Genomic DNA, 21095 nt, shown 5'->3' on the forward strand with positions numbered 1-21095 from the left:
GAGTTCAAGACCAACCTGGCCAACAGAGCAAGACCCTGTCTGTATAAAAAAGAAAATTTTAAAAAAGGAAAAGCAATAAAAGGCATCAAGATCAGAAAGGAGAACTGTCCTTATTAGTAGAGAACAATCATTTATGTAGATAATCCTACGAAATCTACATAAAAGCTACTGAACTAATAATCGAGTATAAGATCGTAGAGTTTAAAGCCAATACATGAAAAGAAAAAAAAAAACAATCAGCTTTTTACAGACTAGCAACTACCATTAAACAATCAGAAATTAAAATTAAATCCTGCCCAAGTGTCAGGGTGAGTAAAAAAAAATTTAAAAGAAAACTTTTATAATAGCATAAAAAATACAAAATAGATAAATTTGCTTGAAAAATGTCTAAGACCAATATACTGAAAGCAACGAAATATTGCTGGGAGACCTAAATAACTAGAGAGCGATGTGGCCTTAATGAATTGGAATATTCAATATTGCTAAAATTTCAGTTCTCTGCAAACTGATCTATACATTCAACACAATCCCAATCACAATCTGAACAGGCATTTTTATAGAAACTGACAAGATGATTATAAAAATTCATATGGAAATGAAAGGAACCTAGATTAGCCAAACAACATAGAAAAAGAACAAAGTTGGAGGATTTATACTACTTGACTTCATGATTTGTTATAAAGCTACAGTAATCAATATAGTGTGGTTATTGGTAGAGGAATAAACACATAGGTCAATGGAATGGAAGAGTCCAGAAATAGATTCACACATATATGGATAAACTGATTTTCAACAAAGCTGTAAGGTCTTTATTCTTTTCGAAAGTGCTTTTTGGAACATCTATATATCCACGTCTTGGAAAAAAATATGTTTGAGAGTAACATTCTGGAAAAAAAAGGATGAAAAAAAAAAAGAACATCAATCCATACTTGACTCTTCTATAAAAATTACCTCAAATGGACAATAAACCTAAATGTATAACTTAAAAGTATAAAACTTCTAGCAGAATACATACGAGAAAAATCTTTGTGACTTTGGGTTAGGAAAATATTTCTTAGATACAACAACAAAAGCATGAGCCATGAAAGAAAAATCAACTGAACTTCATCAATACTAAGAACTGCTCTTTGAGGACACTGTTAAGAGATGAAAAGACAACGATAGCTGGGAGAAAATAACTGCAAATCACAAATCTGATAAAGGACTTATATCCAGAAGATATAAAAAATGTTCAAAACTCAGTAAGAAAACAAAAAACCCAATTTTAAAATAACAAGATTTGAAGAAATACTTCACTAGAGAAGATATGAACATCCATTTCACTGGATTCAGATGGAAAAAAAGTACACGAAAAGAATCTCAGTCATTACGGAAATGTAATACAACTACCACGTGACCCAGCCATTCCCCTCCTAGATATTTACCCAAGAGAAAGAAAAGCATAAGTCTATGCAAAACTCGTACACAAATGCTCACAGCAGCTTTATTTGTAATAGCCCCAAGCTAGAAACAACGCAAATGCCCATCAGCAGGTGAAAGGATAATCAAACTGTGCTATAGCCATACTACTAATGGCAAAAAAACACAATTACTTTTACACCAACCTGATACTTGGCAATAAAAAATAATAAACTAGTGACAAGTGCAATAATGTGGATGAATCTCAAAATAATTATGCTGAGTGAACGAAGGCAAAAAAGAGAGCAAGTGAATATACACTATATGATTTCACTTATATAAAGCTCTAGAAAATGCAAATTAATGTATAATAACAAAAATCAGATTACTGGTTGCCTGGAGACCAGGAAAAAAAAAAAAAAAAGGAACGGCAGGAGGGGGAAATTTCAAAGGGGCACAAGGAAACTTTCTGAAGTGATGAATGTTAATTATCTTGATTGCAGTGATGGTTTCACAACTACAAGCATGTCATAATTTATCAAATTGTACAGTTTATTGTTCTTCAATTAGATCTCAATAAAGCTGTTAAAAACATTTTTGTTTTTCAAGGCAGAGTCTCACTCTGTCACCCAGGCTGGAATGCAGTGGTGTGATCATGGCTCACTGCAACCTTGACCTCCCAGGTTCAGGCGATCCTCTTGCCTCAGCCTTCCAAAAACCTGGGACAACTGCCATGGCCAGCGAAATTTTTTTTTTTACTATTTTGTAGAGATGAGGTTTCACTATGTTGCCCAGGCTAGTCTCGAACTTCTGGGCTCAAGCAATCTTCCAGCCCTGACCCTCCCACCTCGGCCTCAAAAAGCACTGGTAGTGCAGGCATGAGCCACCGTGCCCGACTTGTAAACATTTTTTTAATGGCAAAAGGGATGACCTCAAAGATTAATCTCTAAATGTACTCTTCTAAATGAATCACTGAACTGTTTCGGTCAAAGTCAATTTTACTATGGCAAGAATATTAAAATAATCAATTCCTTTGAAAAGCTGAAAGATTTCTTCAGCAGAAATATGCAAAAGCTAATGAAATTATCATCTCACATTCACTTTTTTTTTTTTTTTTTTTTTTTGAGACAGGGTCTCACTCTGTCACCCGGGCTGGAGTACAGTGGTGTGATCACGGCTCACTGCAGCCTCAAACTCCTGGGGCTCAAGTGATCTTCCCACCTCAGCCTCCAGAGTAGCTGGGACTACAGGAACATGCCACTGAACTTGGCTAATGACAAAAAAATTTTCTTTTTGTAGAGACAGGGTTCCCAGCATGGTCTCAACCTCCTGGGTTCAAGTGATCCACCTGTCTTAGCCTCCCAAAGTGCTGGAACACAATATTTTTATATGTTGATTATTATTAGCAAGGTTTTGATGGATTCTAGATAAGAGAACATCCAGGAAAAGTACACTGAAAATGAACAAACATACCTTGATTTGTGCAAAGGGTCTTTCATAACCTCCAACATACAGGAGGCCAACATTCTGAGGAAGTAACCTACAAAGAAAAAAAAGCATTATTTATAAAATACTCCTTCTTATGAATAAGGTTGTATAATTATCAAAATTTGAATAATAGATATAATATAGATATACTATAAAATATATTAGATGGATGCTGTGAGAAAAGTAATAACTGTGTAATTATTCTTATCTTTCACACTATGAGATAGTAACCAGAAAATAAATAATTTTATATTTCAGAAAATAATGGGAGCCAAGTGTGGTTGTGTGTGCCTATAGTCCTAGTACCTCGACAGACTGAAGCAGGAGGATTGCTTGACTCCAGGAGTCCAAGGTTGTAGTGTGCTATGACTGCACCTGTGAATAGCCACTCCCTTTAGTCTGGGCAATATAACGAGACCCCATCTCAAATAATAATAATGATCAGTAAAATGTTGAGAATGAAAAATGTAGAACACTCTAATATATTAGTAATTCTAACAAAATTACAGAGGGCCCTTGAATAACACAAGTTTGAACAGCATGAGTCCACTTATACAGGGATCGTTTTTCAATAAAAGTTACACTGAGTGTGCCTGCCTCTCCTGCCTCCCCTTCCACCTCTTCCACCTCTTCTGCCTCTGCCACCACGGAGACAGCAAGACTAACCCCTCTTCCTCCTCCTTCTCAGCCTAGTCAACGTGAAGATAACAAGGATGAAGACCTGTATGATGATGCACCACCACTATGCACTGTACAGGAGATAATATAAACCTAAATATATCAGTACCAAAATCTAACAGGAAAACCTGACAAATACCTATAACCTTAACAAAAGGTACCCTCCAATAAGGGGTATAACAGAGAAACTCACCATTGGAAAGTAGTGGAATAAAGGTATTTGCTATGAAGGGATCTGGAAAAGTTTGAATAGATGGGATTTGGGATTAGCCTCACTCAAAGAGTGGGTACACAAAGGAAGAAACTTACACAATCTCCTGAGAAAAAGATTTGAGATAAAGAGGGCACAAGTATGGACAGAGTAAGAAATAATTTAGTTGGAGATGAGAACTCAAAAGAAGTTTCAAATTAGCCATGAAGAATTTCAAATGGCATATATTTTATTTTGCACGCAATATGGAGTCATATTAAAAGATGTACTTATTTCTTATAAAACAATAAACATGAAAATAAAAATCAAACCAAATAGAGGTCTAATATAAAAAAATGGTAATGGTTATGGTCTCTGCATTATCTCTTCCTTCTTATTCCCACAGTTCTAATATGCCCATCTCTCTTAAATGCAATGAAACATTGAGAATGAAGAAATACTATCATTATAACTGTGCTTGTGGAGTAGGTAAGGAACTGGTAGTGGTACAGGGTATAGGAAGGACATAATTAAATATTCTTGTGTTTAACTGACCTAAATGTAGATATATCTCATCTTTCTTTTATCACAAATCTTTTCATAATGGACATTGTGAATAAATGGATACAACTCCAGTCTGAACACGATTACACATAAAGAAGAAGAAAAAAACTGCCCATATTCCTTGCCCAGAGGAACTATGCAACGTCACTTCTCAGAGTCTCAACATTAAAAGTCAATGGCCTTTTAACATAATAGAATTCTAATGATCTCTAGGATGACTATAAATTCCATTGCATGAATCTGAGAATGGAACACTGTGTGGTATCTAGAGTCAAAACAAAAAACTAAACAACAACTGCAAACTCAAAACAATCAAAAAGTTCTCGGCATGCCATACTGATATAATCATAGAAAATTAGAACACAAGATTATCGTAACCATCTCTTTTAAATTCTGTTAGTGATTTCAAAACCCTACTTCAACAATTCCAGGATATACATTTATTCATAATTTAACTTCTCTGAAATTGAAATGTCTGTGATGCTAGGTGGTATAATAACAATAACCAGGTGATTGTTGTGAGGTAGTTGTGTGATTACCCTTCATTGACATGGTCTACTAAGACCACGAAAGCAGTCTCAAAGCAACTTAGATTCTATGAAATAAGGTAGATATTTAGTCTCCTGGGAATATCCCCTGTCCCCTACGTTCTATAAGAGCCTATAGGCCAGGCGTGGTGGCTCACACCTGTAATCCCAGCACTTTGGGAAGCCTAGGAGGGGGGATCACCTGAGGTCAGGAGTTTGAGACCAGCCTGACCAACGTGGAGAAACCCCGTCTCTACTAAAAATACAAAAATTAGCCAGGCGTGGTGGCGCATGCTTGTAATCCCAGCTACTCAGGAGGCTTAGGCAGAAGAATCGCTTGAACTCAGGAGGCAGAGGTTGCAGTGAGCCGAGATCACGCCATTGCACTCCAGCCTGGGCAACAAGAGCGAAACTCTATCTCAAAAAAAAAAAAAAAAAAGCCTACAAAGTATTAAAGGGTCACTAAGAGAATATTAATAGCTGCTAAATACAATTCTGAATTAAGCCAACTTAGCAAAAAGTTTTTCTTACATTTGGAATGTAAGTGATGACATCATAATTTGAAACATACTGTTGATGGTTACAAACACGACTAAAGGCATTTGTTTAGTAGATTCAAATAGGAAATGTCCCCTAATCTAAGAAATGGAGAATTTCTTGGCCCATCATTTGACAAATAAGAAATTAACCAACAAAACTTTAAATCGCTCCCAAATCATTGCTGGTATCATAAATTGAATGTTAGTTATATATAGCAGTAGTTTAATTTATTTCCTATATAACAAATGTTCACAGAAAGCTTGATAAAACCTCCTTTAGCAGCAGGAACAGTCACTGTTCATACAAATAGATGCTAGAAAAGGAAAAGAATAAAAGCTGCCTGATATTTAAAAATCAACATGCCTCTAAATTACTATGCATATGCATTTCAGGAAGTTTGCCAATATACTATTTAGTGTGTCCCTCCCTCCAACTTGCCTAATAACTACCTTTCCCTAAATAAGAAATTTCTTAAATATATCAGTTGGCACATATATATGTATGTATGTATATTTCACTTTTAAAAAACACTGTTCTTTCTTATTCATATACTTCTTTCTTATTCATTATCCCTTACCATATATTATATTACCACCTTTGAGTGGATTTTAACATGTGTCATAATTTAAAGGCCTGCTATGCATAAGATAATACTTTGAGAACACAAATTCTCACTTTTAAAATGGATTTCTTTAAATACTTTTAACTTTCAAAAATTATTTTAACAAATTGTATATGTAATTATAGTCAAGTAATATGTACCACTTCATCATGCACGGTGCTTATATACAATATAGCAATCACACATTTTAAATTCCCAGAGTAAAGCATTAATTCAGCACTAATAAACACATTTATATGTATATTTTAAAATAGAAACTCTGACTCACTTGGTACCAGGTAATTGTTTTGCCCTTAAGTTAGGCGAACAGCCCGTCTCCCTCTCCCTCTCCCGTCTTCCTCTCCTGTCTCCCTCTCCCTCTCCCGTCTCCCTCTCCCTCTCCCTCTCCCGTCTCCCTCTCCCTCTCCCGTCTCCCTCTCCCTCTCCTTTCCACGGTCTCCCTCTCATGCCGGGCCAAAGGTGGACTGTACTGCTGCCATCTCGGCTCGCTGCAGCCTCCCTGCCTGATTCTCCTGCCTCAGCCTGCCGAGTGCCTGCGATTGCAGGCGCGCGCCGCCACGCCTGACTGGTTTTCGTGTTTTTTTGATGGGGACGGGGTTTCGCTGTGTTGGCCGGACTGGTCTCCAGCTCCTAGCCGCGAGTGATCCGCCAGCCTCGGCCTCCCGAGGTGCCGGGATTGCAGACGGAGTCTCATTCACTCAGTGCTCAATGGTGCCCAGGCTGCAGTGCAGTGGCGTGATCTCGGCTCGCTACGGCCTCCACCTCCCAGCCGCCTGCCTTGGCCCCCCAAAGTGCCGAGATTGCAGCCTCTGCTCGGCCACCACCCCGTCTGGGAAGTGAGGAGCGTCTCTGCCTGGCTGCCCATCGTCTGGGATGTGAGGAGCCCCTCTGCCTGGCTGCCCAGTCTGGAAAGTGAGGAGCATCTCTGCCCGGCCGCCATCCCACCTGGGAAGTGAGGAGCGCCTCGTCCCGGCCGCCATCCCATCTAGGAAGTGAGGAGCGTCTCTGCCCGGCAGCCCATCATCTGAGATGTGGGGAGCGCCTCTGCCCCGCTGCCCCGTCTGGGATGTGAGGAGCGCCTCGGCCCGGCCACGACCCCGTCTGGGAGGTGAGGAGCATCTCTGCCCGGCCGCCCCGTCTGAGAAGTGAGGAGACCCTCCGCCTGGCAACCGCCCCATCTGAGAAGTGAGGAGCCCCTCCGCCTGGCTGCCACCCTGTCTGGGAAGTGAGGAGCGTCTCCGCCCGGCAGCCACCCCGTCCGGGAGGGAGGTGGGGTCAGCCCCCCGCCCGGCCAGCCGCCCCGTCCGGGAGGGAGGTGGGGGGCTCAGCCCCCCGCCCGGCCAGCTGCCCCGTCCGGGAGGTGAGGGGCGCCTCTGCCCAGCCGCCCCTACTGGGAAGTGAGGAGCCCCTCTGCCCAGCCAGCCGTCCCGTCCGGGAGGGAGGTGGGGGGGTCAGCCCCCCGCCCGGCCAGCCGTCCCATCCGGGAGGGAGGTGGGGGGCTCAGCCCCCCGCCTGGCCAGCCATCCCGTCCGGGAGGGAGGTGGGGGGCTCAGCCCCCCGCCCGGCCAGCCGCCGCATCCGGGAGGGAGGTGGGGGGCTCAGCCCCCCGCCCGGCCAGCTGCTCCGTCCGGGAGGGAGGTGGGGGGGGTCAGCGCCCCCTCCCGGCCAGCCGCCCCGTCCGGGAGGGAGGTGGGGGGGTCAGCCCCCCGCCCGGCCAGCCGCCCCGTCCAGGAGGGAGGTGGGGGGCTCAGCCCCCCGCCCGGCCAGCCGCCCCGTCCGGGAAGGAGGTGGGGGGGTCAGCCCCACGCCCGGCCAGCCGCCCTGTCCGGGAGGGAGGTGGGGGGGTCAGCCCCCAACCCGGCCAGCCGCCCCATCCGGGAGGGAGATGGGGGGGTCAGCCCCCCGCCTGGCCAGCCACCGGGTCTGGGAGCTGAGGGGTGCCTCTGCCCGGCCGCCCCTACTGGGAAGTGAGGAGCTCCTCTGCCCAGCCAGGAGCCCCTCTGCCCAGCCAGCCGCCCCGTCCGGGAGGGAGGTGGGGGGGTCAGCCCCCCACCCGGCCAGCCATCCCGTCCGGGAAGGAGGTGGGGGGGTCAGTCCCCCGCCCGGCCAGCCGCCCTGTCCGGGAGGGAGGTGGGGGGCTCAGCCCCCCGCCCGGCCAGCCGCCCCGTCCGGGAGGGAGGTGGGGGGCTCAGCCCCCCGCCCGGCCAGCCGCCCTGTCCGGGAGGTGAGGGGCGCCTCTGCCAGGCCGCCCCTACTGGGAAGTGAGGAGCCCCTCTGCCCGGCCAGCTGCTCCGTCCGGGAGGGAGGTGGGGGGGGGTCAGCGCCCCCTCCCGGCCAGCCGCCCGGTCCGGGAGGGAGGTGGGGGGGTCAGCCCCCCGCCCGGCCAGCCGCCCCATCCGGGAGGGAGGTGGGGGACTCAGCCCCACGCCCGGCCAGCCGCCCGGTCCGGGAGGGAGGTGGGGGGGTCAGCCCCACGCCCGGCCAGCCACCCCGTCCGGGAGGGAGATGGGGGGGTCAGCCCCCCGCCTGGCCAGCCACCCGGTCCGGGAGCTGAGGGGCGCCCCTGCCCGGCCGCCCCTACTGGGAAGTGAGGAGCCCCTCTGCCCGGCCACCACCCCGTCTGGGAGGTGTACCCAACAGCTTATTGAGAATGGGCCATGATGACGATGGCGGTTTTCTGGAGTAGAAAGGGGGGCAAGGTGGGGAAAAGATTGAGAAATCGGATGGTTGCCGTGTCTGTGTAGAAATAAGTAGACATGGGAGACTTTTCATTTTGTTCTGTACTAAGAAAAATTCTTCTGCCTTGGGATCCTGTTGATCTATGACCTTACCCCCAACCCTGTGCTCTCTGAAACATGTGCTGTGTCCACTCAGGGTTAAATGGATTAAGGGCGGTGCAAGATGTGCTTTGTTAAACAGATGCTTGAAGGCAGCATGCTGGTTAAGAGTCATCACCACTCCCTAATCTCAAGTACCCAGGGACACAAACACTCTGCCTAGGAAAACCAGAGACCTTTGTTCACTTGTTTGTCTGCTGACCTTCCCTCCACTAGTGTCCTATGACCCTGCCAAATCCCCCTCTGTGAGAAACACCCAAGAATGATCAATAAAAATAAAATAAAATTTAAAAAATAAAAATAAATAAATAAATAAATAAATAAATAAATAAAAAGTTAGGCGAACATTACCATAACCTTTATACAAATGCTAACAACTGTAAGATATTTGCTTGCAACTAAATATTTCTATACTGTGGCTACCAAAGAGGATGTTTTGGAAAGTAGCAATAAGGAGGTATTCTTGGACAAAAACAATTTATCACAGCTTTAGAAGTTAATAGGCAAGACTAATATCCATTTTGCTTTCAATTTTCCAAACACAAACATTAACCAATATCTATTCTGAAAAGAAAGCCCCAAAATTGTTTCCAGAAAAGTTTCTCATAAAAGAAAGTAAAACTTGTCAGGTAATAGAATAAACATTTAAAAGAACTTCACTCACCCAATATTGATGATACATCAAACACAGAAAAACTGCTTTAAAAGTAAATTGAGTCTGTAATTATTTCAAATTAAAAATTTAAAAGGAGCAAGGGATTCTTTCTAAAAATAAGCTAAATAACTCAAAATTAACTGTTCTATCTACAAGCCATAACTATAGTGCCCGTTATCAGATATATTTTTAAATTGCAACAAAATACCTTGAAACAACTTATAGCACTTTGAATACTGACTTACATAAAATTCCACTGCTTAGCAAGTTATCCAAAGACCAGACTACATCCAATACATCTACTATTAGAAAACAAACAACCAAACAAATAGAAAGCAAATACACTGAATATAGGATCAGTAGTGCCATCTTCAACTTAAGAAAATGCATATCATTGATAAGGTCTACATTACTCTTTGAATCTTCTAGTGGGATGTAAATTTAAAAAGTGTATTCCATAAAGCAAATTTTTTTTCCTTTTTTTAAAATTTCCAACTTTTATTTTAAGTTCCGGGGTACGTGTGCAGAATGTGCAATTTTGTTACATCAGTACACATGTGCCATGATGGTGTGCTGCAAAGATCATCCCATCACCCAGGTATTAAGCCCAGCATCCACTAGCTACTCTTCCTGATCCTCTCCTTCCTCCCACATAAAGCAAATTTTGAACAAATAAAATAATGCAGATCATAGCCTCAGAACATAACTCGGCTAGAAATCAATAACATATAAGTAACCAGAAAAATCTCCATGTCTGTAAAGACAGAAGTGTACTTATAAATAACCCATAGACCAGAGGTAAAATCATAATAGAAATTATGAAATGTCTTCAACCAAATAGCAAAATAACAATATATCAAAACTTGTAGGTTGCAGTTAAATCCAAGTTATAAAGAAATTTACAATCCAAAATATATATATGAAAAAGAAGAAATGCTTTATAGAAATTAATGAGTTAAGTATCCACCTCAAGAAATTAGAAAAATAACAGTAACTGAAACCCAACAAAAATAGAAGCAAAGAGATAACAATTAGCAGAAATTCATGAAATGGAAAACACACTGGAGAGTATCAAAAACACTAAAAACTATTTCTTCTAAGACAATAATTGAATTGATTCTGAATGAGGCTGACAAAGAAAACACACAAATAATCAGTAGGACAAAGAAAAAAGAAAACAGCCTAAATGTAGTAATAAATAATAAGAGGATATTATAAATACTTTTATCCCAACAAGTTTCAAAAGTCAGAATAGAGACACTCCTAGAAAAATATAAGGCACTAAAACTGACACAAGAAAAAAAATAGAAAATCTTAGATGTCTCCCATAAACAATTTTAAATTACTCCACAAAGCAAGCAAAAGGTCTAGCAAATTCACCAGCAAATTCTACCAAAATTAATTCTAATTACACACAAATTTTTCCAGAAAATAGAAAAGAATATTTCCCAATTCATTTTATAAAGTTAGCATAACTTTGACATGGACACAAAATGCAATGTGGATTCACAGAGAATAAGAAAACAAGCCAAAGACTGGGAAAAAAATATTTTCAAAAGAGATGTGAAAAATAAGTTTCATCCAAAATATACAACAAACTATTAAAACTTAACAGTAAGAAAATAAACAAGTTTGCTTGGCATGGTGGCTCATGCCTGTAATCCCAGCACTCTGGGAGGACAAGGTTGGAGGATCACTTGAGGCCAAGAGTTCCAGACCAGCCTGGGCAACATAGCAAGACTTCGTCTCTACAAAAAGTATAAAAAGTAGCTGGGCACGGTGGCATGTGTCTGTAGTCCCAGCTACTCAGGAAGCTGATGCAGGAGGATCTCATGAGTCCATGAGTTAAAGGTTACAGTGAGTCATGAATGCACCACTGTACTCCAGCCTGAGTGACAGCAAGAACCCGTCTCTAAAAACAAAAATTTAGAAAAAGAAAAAAATAATAATCTGATTTAAAAATGAGCAAAAGACTGGAACAGATACCTCACAAAAGAAGATATGCAGATAGCAAGTGGTTATATGAAAAGATGCTCAAGTCTCATATGTCATTAGGGAAATACAAACTGAAGTAACAGTAAGATACTACAACACACCTATGAGAATGGCCAAAATCCAGAACACTGACACCACCAATGCCGGCAAGGATGTGGAGCAACAGGAACTCGCGAGCATTGCTGGTGGGAATGCAAAATAGCATACCCCCTTTGGAAGACAGTTTAGTGGTTTCTTACAAAACTGAATATAACCTTACCACATGACCCAATAATCATATTCCTTGGTATTTACTCAAATAAATAGAAAATGTATGTCCATACAAAAAACCTGCACATGGGTGTTTATAGAGGCTTTATTCATTATTGCCAAAACTTGGAAGCAACCAAGATGTCCTTGAATAGGTGAAAATAAATGATGGTACACACAGGCAATGCAATACTATTCAATGCCAAAAATAAATGAGCTATCAAGCCATGAAAAGACACAGAGGAAAGTAACAGTATAAGAAGTCAATCTTAAAAGCCTAAATATTGTATGATCCAACTATATGATATTCTGAGAAAGGCAAAAGGATTTTTTTAAGGCAGTGAAACCATTCTGTATGATACTATAATGCTAGATATATGTCATTATACATTTGTCAAAACACCACCAAGAGTAAACCTTAATGCAAACTACAGACTTTAGTGATAATTACATGTCAACATAGGTTCATCAACTCTAATAAATGTAGCACTCTGATGCAGAGTACTGATAGTGGGGGAGGGCCATGCATGTGTGGGGCAGGTAGCATATGAGAACTGTCTGTACCTTCTGCTCAATTTTTGCTATGAACCTAAAACTGCTCTAAAAGATAAAGTCTATTTAAAGAAAGAAATGACCTATGAAGCTACAGAAAGACACGGAAGAAATCTAAATGAATATCACTAAGTGAATGAAGCCTATCTAAAAAGACTACATACTATATGATTCTAGCTATATGACATTCGGAAGAGGCAAAACTATAGCGGCAAGATCAGTGATTTCCAGGAGATCAGGGGGAGGAAAAAAGGAACAAATGGATGTTGCACAGGAAATTTTCAGAGCAGAAAACTAGTCTGTATAATACTGTAATGGTTGATATCATCTGTACATCATGAATCTGTCTAAATCCATAGCACTATAAAACACAGCTAAACCCAATGGAAACTATGGACTTTAGTTAATAATATAACCAATTTGTTCATCAATTGTAACAAATGTACCACACTAGTGCAACATGATAAGGGAAACTGTATGCCGAAAGAGAAAGGGTATCTAGGAAATCTCTGCACTTTGTTTAATTTTCCATAAATGTGGAAAAAGACCTATGAAAATGTCATTAATTTTTTTAAAAAATGCGATGTTGAAGTATAAGAAAGGAAACATACAATATAGGCCAACTTCAGAGAGGAGAGGGGAGAAGGGGGGAGGATGAGGAGGGAAAAGGAGGAAAGAGGGAAGGGAAGGAGAAAGGGAAGAAAAAACAAGCAAAGAAAACCATCAAATTGGGTTTATTCTAAAAATCATTTAATATTAAATAACTCACCATTGTAATTACCTGAGAAACAGGATGGGGGGAAAGACTGTATTGTTATAATGGCAGAAAAGGTATTTGAAAAAACTAAACACCCTTGTATAAGTACTCTCAGCAAATAAGGAAGAGAAGCTAACTTTTTCAATTTTATCTAAATGATCTAAGTAAATAAATAAATCAAATCCTAGAGGAAACACACTTAATGGGGAAATTTTAAAATTTTAGATGGAGAAGAATGCAAAAACACCTTCTATCACCATTTTTGTTTAACAATGTACTAGAGGTCCTAGCCAGTGTATTAAGGCAAGGAAAAACATGATCTAAGGTTTAGAGGGAAAAAAGCTCACATTATTCATAAACATAATATATATACATATGTATTCCCCCCAAAATGCAGAAAAATTATTAGGATTATTCAATGAATTTATAATAAGATTCCTCGATACTAGATCAATTAGAGAAAAATAGCAGTTGTATTACCAGCAACATGCAGTTAAAAAATGAAACTATGGATGATCCAATTCAAAATGAAATGATAAAAAATATTTTTAATCTAGGAATAAAACTAACAAAAGAAGTGAAAGACCTTAATTAATAAAAGTATCAAACATTATTGCAAGAAATTTAAGAAAACCTAAGTAAATGAAAGAATACAACATGTTCATAGGTAGGAAATCACAACACTGTTACCACATAAAATGTTCACAACCTGATTTATATATTAAATGCAGTCTAAAAACTCCTGACAGAATTTGTATGAGAAACTTTATAAGCTCATTCGAAAATATATGAGGAAAAGCAAAACAACAAAAATATTAAAAATTATCCTAAAGAAGAACAAAGTAGGAGGACTTGCTTACTAGATATCAAGACTTCCTCTCATGAAGCTTTAGCAATAATGAAAATGTGATTGACGTAAGGACAAACAAGTACGTCAGTAGAATAGAACAGAGAACCTAGAAACAGACCTACGCATAGGCACTGAATTTATAACAAAGGTGGCACTGCAGAGCAGAAGTGAAAGGATAATCTTTCTAATAAATAGTGCAGGGATAACTGGCTATCCACACAGATGAAAATAATGCCATACAGGAAAATACTGGTATATCTGTCTACATTAAAATTAATAATTTATGTTTATCAAGAGATAGACTAAGATCCAAACTTTGCACAAGTCACAAGAATAAACTCCAAATGGATTGGGAATCTAAGTACAAAAAAAGGAGAAACCTTACAAGTATTAAAAGAAAACCTGAGTAAATTCCTCTTCAATCTTGATATAACAAGGAAATAAGAGAAAATGAGTAAACAAGTAAAATAAGAGTAAATCATACTATGTAAATTTTTTTTTTAAATGGCATGGCAAAAAAACACCATAAACAAAGTCAAAAGATAACTGACAAACTGGGAGAAAATATTTGTAACATATACCACAGAAAAGGGACTACTAACTTTAATATATAAAGAACTCTTAAACATTGAGAAGAAATGGGAAAAACACATTAAAAAGATAATTCAAAAATATAAAACATGGACATTAAGCATATGTAAAAATATTCAAACTCACTTGTAACTAGAAAAATGCAAATTAAAACAACACTGAGATACAATTCCCACTTACCACATTGGCAAAATTAAAAGGTATGGACAACACATTCTGCCGGCCAGGCTGTGGAAAACAGACACTCTCATATACTACTATTGGAAATGCAAACTAGTATAACCCGTCTGGAGGGAAATTTGGCAAAACTACACATGCACTTAGCTTTTGACCCAGTCATCTTCCTTCTGACAATGTCCTTGAAGATGTACCTCCAAAAACTAAAAAATACATATGCACAAGGCTATTTACTGCAGCACTGTTTGCAGTTGCAAAATGTTAAGGACAACCCAAACGCTCAGACATGGCAGAGCGGTTAAATAAGCTATGGTTAAATCCACACAGTGGAATAATATGCAGCGGTAAAAAATGAGGACAATCTCTACTTACCAACAGGAAATGATTTCCAGGATATATTTACTGTGTTAAGTGAAAAAAAGAAGGCGCAAGAGAGGATATATAGTATGCTATCCTTTGGTAAAGAAAAAGTACAAAACATTCATGTGTCTGTTTCTTTGTACAAAGGAATTATAGGAAGGCTAAAACAGAAACTAAAGAGACTGGTTTCCCATGAGGGATAGGTGAAAACAGGTAGAAATCATGGGGGAATAAAAATAGGGCAGCAGGATGAGTGAAGAGTGACATATCTATGAGAGTATCTTTTTATACAGTTAGGACTTAGAACCATTACAATGTTTCATATACCAAATGATCAATTAAAATCAATCAGTATGTTGAGAGAACCTAAAAAGGAATGAAAATAATTATATTTACAAATGAATAATACACATGAAGGGGGATGGGGACAAAAAGGAGCTAATTTAAGTAACTTCAGAAAATAGTATTTTGACTATATTCTCTAAGGCTACCAACAAAAAGAACTGTAGACAAACACTGTACTTAAGTCAATAAACTTGTTTCTCATATGGGTACTGGTTAGTAATTATGAAAATATATACTAGGATTTAACAAACAAATATATCATGGATAAAGAGATGCAGGTTTCTCACTGTACAAAGAGTTACAAATAAGAAAAGGAGAAAGGACAGAATTAACATTTTGATGTTGGATAAGGACTATCAGTAAGGCCTCATGCCTTTTAATATACTGACAGATGGAAGAAGAAATAAATACAAATATACACGTAGGTGCTTGTTAGTATATGATACATTCCTAGCTCTGTCAACAGAGAGGGCTTAGAATGACAACCAGAAGCAATGACCACACCTAGGATTAGATTTTTATTTCTAACTATCATTCACCAATAAAAGAAACCAGGGCTCCTTAGAGAAACAGCTAATTCCTGGGCCGAGGAAAGAAAATAGAAGATTCTGTAACATCTTATGGTACTAGAAAGTAAGGAAGTACTGAAAAATGATGGAAAGCGTGTCAAAAAGACACAGAAGCCAACTTGAAAGAGTTCCCAATGGTCAAAATCAAAACACTAAAATAAAATTATAGTATTGGATTATAACCCATAAAATAAAATACAGCTCTGACCCTTGAATAACATGGGTTTGAACCACGTAGGTCCACTTATACGCAGATTTCTTCCACCTCTGTCCTCACTGAGACAGCAAGAACAACCCCTCCTCTTCCTCAGCCTTCACAATGATGACAAGGATGAAGACTTTTAGGATGATCCACTCAAGTCTAATGAATAGCATATTTATTTTCCCTTCCTTGTTGTTTTCTTAATATTTTCTTTTCTCTAGCTTTATTATAAGAATATAGTGTATAACACATGTAACTACAAAATACATGTTAATTGACTGTGTATGTTATTGGTAAGGCTTCCAGTCAACAGTAAGCTATTAGTAGTTAGGTTTGGGGGGGAGTCAAAAATTATATGCAGATTTTCTACTGCAAGGGAGTCAGTGCCCTTGCATTGTTCATGGGTCAACTTTATTCTTAAGTCCATACCAATAGGCCAGGTGTGGTGGCTCACAACTATAATCCCAGCACTTTGGGAGGCCAAGGCAGGAGGACTGCTTGAGGCCAGGAGTTCAAGACCAGCCTAATCAACATAGTGAGAACTTGTCTCTATAAAAAATAAACAAGTACATTTTTTAAAAAGTCTATACCAGGCCAGGCGTGGTGGCTCACACCTATAATCCCAGCACTTTGGGAGGTGGGCAGATCACCTAAGGTCAGCAGTTCGAGACCAGCCTGACCAATGTGGCGAAACCCCGTCTCTACTAAAAATACAAAAATTAGCCAGGCATGGTGGCAGGTGCCTGTAATCCCAGTTACTCAGGAAGTTGAAGCAGGAGAATCACTTGAACCCAGGAGGCGGAGGTTGCAGTGAGCCGAGATTGCGCCATTGCACTCCAGCCTGGGGCAACAGAGTGAGACTCTGTCTCAAAAAAAAAAAAAAAGTCTATACCAATATAAATAAATTTATGAGAAGAGACAGTTCTTGTTTACAGTAAAATTTATCTTAATACATGAAAAAAGAATGAGAAAAATTTAAATTCACCAATATTTAAAATATTTACCAAACTGAAATTTAAAACCACCACAGTAATAATTGTTGCAAGCAAAAAACATCAAAAGGTATTAAAATTAGAAAATGAAAGTTTAGTGAGAAACATTATATTGCATAGTCTCAAAGTTTCTCCCCAGAAAAACATGTAACAATTACAAAAAAATAAAAAATAGCAACTTTAGAGAAACACTGCAAATAACCTTAACCAAGTAATTATGGTTAACTATCACCAGTATTAAAGCTTATCAACACACCCCCTTCACTACCAACATATAATGCACTGAGAAAAGCATTATTTTCATAAGTTCTTGCCAAAAAATGCAAAAGACCCAACTAAGTGACAGTCTACAAAATAACTGACCAGTATTCTTTTAAAAGTATCAAGGTCATGAAAAACAAGAAGAAAGTATTATCACAGATTGGATGAAAGAGCCATGACAACTAAATGTAATATAGGATCTTAGACTGGATCCTAGATGAGAAAAAGTATATTATTGGGGAAACTGGCAAAATTAGAACAATAAATGTACGTAAGTTGATAGCATTGTACCGATGTTTATTTTCAGATTTTAATAAATGTCCTATGGTTATGTAAGATATTAAAAATGGGGGAAACCACGTGAAAGATATACAGGAATACTCTATGAAATATTTTTGCAACTTTTCTGTAAGTCTAGAATTATTTTAAAATTAAAAAAAAAAATTGGTCGAGGGCAGTGGCTCACACCTATAATCCTAGCGCTTGAGGAGACCAAGGTGGGAGGATCACTTGAAGCCAGGAGCTCAAGACTGGCCTGGGCAATGTAGCAAGACCTTATGTATACAATGATTTTTTTTTTTAAGTTAGTCAGGTATGGTGGCACGTACCTGTAGTCTCAGCTACCTGAGGCTGAGGTGAGAGGATTGCTTGATCCCAGGAATTTGAGACTGCAATAAGCTATGATCACACTACTGCAGTCCAGCCTGGGTGACAGAGTGAGACACCCCATCTCAAAAATAAATAAATAACATTTTAAAAAGTTAAAATGAGATCATTTAGAGACTGAAAGAAGCCACTGAGTAGATGAAATTTATAACACACATTATCTCCTAGGTTGAACATATGACTACTCTAGGATCTGGCAATTCCAATTTTGTGTGAATACATGTGGCCTAAAGTACATGTGCATTATGTTTGACTATTACTGGTAAGCACCTCAAACTGCTATCCATCAAGTGCCTATATATAATATTATACACCAATGAAAAGGAATGAATTCCATACAACATCATGAATGAATTTCAAAATCCTAATACTGAACAAAAGAAGCTACACGTCAAAGAGCAAAGTGTGGTTTGGATTTGTGTCCCCGCCCAAATCTCATGTCAAATTGTAATCCCCAATGTTGGAGGAGGGGCCTGGTGGGAGGTGACCAGCTCATGGGAATGGATTTCCCCCTTGCTGTTCTCATAATAGTGAATGAGTTCTCACGAGACATGGTTGTTTAAAAGTGTGTAGCACCTCCCCCTTTGCTCTCTCTTCCTCCTGCTCTGGCCATGTAAGATGTGCCTCCTTCCTGTTTGCCTTCCACCATGATTGTAAGTTTTCTGAGGCCTCCTTAGGCATGCTTCCTGTACAGTCTGCACAACTGTGAGTCAATTACACCTCTTTTCTTTGTAAATTACCCAGTCTTAGGTAGTTCTTTATAGCAATGCAAGAACGAACCAATACAGTTAAGTGCAAGAACAAACTAATACAGTTATATTTATGTAAGGATCAAAACCACGCAACAGCAAACACTAATTTTACAGATGACTACCTAAGTAGTAAAAGTGTAAAGAAGAGCAAAGAAGTAAAAACCACAGAGGTTGGGATACTGGCTATCTTTGGGTGGGAGAAAGCTGTGATTGAAAAAAGGCATGTTAGGGCCTCTAGGATGCTGGCAATATTATTTTTCTTGCCCTAAGTAGTTATTAAATGGGTGGTAGTTACATAAAATTTCATTAAGCTGTATATTTATGTTTTATGAACTTCCTACATGGGTACTGTATTTCATAATATAAAAGGTTGTAATACATAATACAAAAAGCACAAAGAAAAAACCAACATAAGCAATCAGTAAGAGAGACAGATTGACTCCTAAACAAGGGGTATAATATTAATTGATATATTAACATATTTTAATAGTGATAGATGAATATTTTAAGAGATGAGCTTCCAGGAAACCCTGAAGTCATTCATCCCCTTCTTAGTAAAGAACTGCATAAACATAATATAGAAACAAAAATCTCACATAATCTTGGCATAATGATTTTAAATACAAATGCATTAAACTTTTAAAAAGAAACATAACTACATTAAAATGTACAGACTCAGCCAAGATAGAGTTACAAGACCACAAACACAACAAAATGATGGTTTTCAGAAACTGAACAACAGGTAGAGCAAGCCAGTGATAACTGAAAGAGAGGAGGCAAATGAAGTGCAGCCCATGACTACTCTGGCTTACTACCTGGAGCTTTCAGACCACAGTGCAAGAAGGAAGAATGCAAGCCTATACACCCTAAAATATTTGCTCTCTGGTTATTTGCCAGCCCCTGCCCTAAATAAATGAAATTGTATGTCCACAAAGAGGCTGTACCGAAGTTTCAAAGCAATTTATTCATAATAGCCAAAAATTAGAAATATCTCAAATGTCCATCAACTAGTAAATGGATAAGTAAATGGTGATATAGTCATACAACAAAATAATACTCAGCAAAAAAAAAAAGGGCTATTGATAAATGTGACAACATGGATGAATGTAATATTGAAAGAAGCCAGACACACTACCTCAATAAAACACATATTGTATGTTTCCACTGATATAAATTTATAGAAAATGAATACTAAACAGCAGATGATTGCCAGAGAAGGGAGTGAGGATGTGAAAAAAGGGAAGAAGGAAAAGAGGGAAGGATTAGAAAAAGAAGGAAAATTTTGGGGGTGATGGACATGTTTATCATCTTATCCTGGGAACAGTGATTTCATATGTAAAAACTGATTAACTTGCAAACTTTAAATATGTGCAGTTTATTATAAATCAATTATTCCTCAAACCTGTAAACAATACAGACTTCATCTCTCAAATTTTGTTTTATATATATATATATATAAAAGAAAATCTACAGCTGTTCACAGACCATACAGCGAAATAAGTCTGCAAATAATTCTAAATAAAAAGGGCAATCAAAAAATTACCTTGAGACAAACAAAAAGCAACACACCAAAACTGATGAGATGCAGCAAAAGCAGTTCTAAGAGGGAAATTTATACAAATAAACACAATAAACACCTAGAGCAGAAAAGATCTCAAACAACCTAATATTACATCTTAAGGAAACAGAAAAAGAAAAAGCCCAAAGTTAGCAGAAAGAAGGAAACAATAAAGATCAAAGCAGAAATTTAAAAATTAGTGACTAGAAAATAGAAGAATAAATCAATGAAACTAAGAATTGATTTTTTGAAAAGATAAACAAAATTGGCAAACCCTTACCTAGACTGAGAAAAAAAGATTCAAATAAATGAAATCAGAAATGAAAGAAGAGATATTACAACGGATACCTTAGAAATACAAAGGATCATAAGAGATTATTATGAACAACTATATGCCAATAAATTAGATAATAGAAGAAACGGGTAAATTCCTGGACATACATAACCTATCAGAACTGAATCATAACGAAATAGAAAATTAGAGCAAACCAATTACAAGTAAGGAGATTGAATCTGTAATAAAAAGTCTCTCATCAAAGAAAATCCCAGAACCTGATGGCTTCAGGCTGATTTTTACCAAACATTTAAAGAACTAATAATACTACCAAACTCTTCCCAAAAATCCAAGAGGAGAAAATACTTCCAAATTCTTTTAACAAAGCCAGCATTACCCTGATACCAATGCCAGACAGAACATTACAAGAAAACTATGGACCAATA

General features: G+C 38.9%; 1 protein-coding gene across 5 annotated transcripts in view; it reads right to left on the minus strand.

Annotated features, from left to right (window-relative positions):
* RNGTT (RNA guanylyltransferase and 5'-phosphatase) overlaps nucleotides 1-21095 on the minus strand; it is a 361923-nt gene that overhangs the window by 65263 nt on the left and 275565 nt on the right. For all 5 annotated transcript variants that reach the window (XR_010157739.1, XM_518633.7, XM_003311379.6 and 2 more), the window contains one exon: nucleotides 2872-2938. Coding sequence is in view for 4 of the 5 variants with exons in the window: in XM_518633.7 (XP_518633.3) it covers nucleotides 2872-2938 (67 nt within the window). In the remaining variant the exon portion in view is untranslated. The remainder of the gene's footprint in view (nucleotides 1-2871; nucleotides 2939-21095) is intronic.

The sequence above is a fragment of the Pan troglodytes genome, chromosome 5, assembly GCF_028858775.2.
Source record: "Pan troglodytes isolate AG18354 chromosome 5, NHGRI_mPanTro3-v2.0_pri, whole genome shotgun sequence".
NCBI classification, from domain to species: domain Eukaryota; kingdom Metazoa; phylum Chordata; class Mammalia; order Primates; family Hominidae; genus Pan; species Pan troglodytes.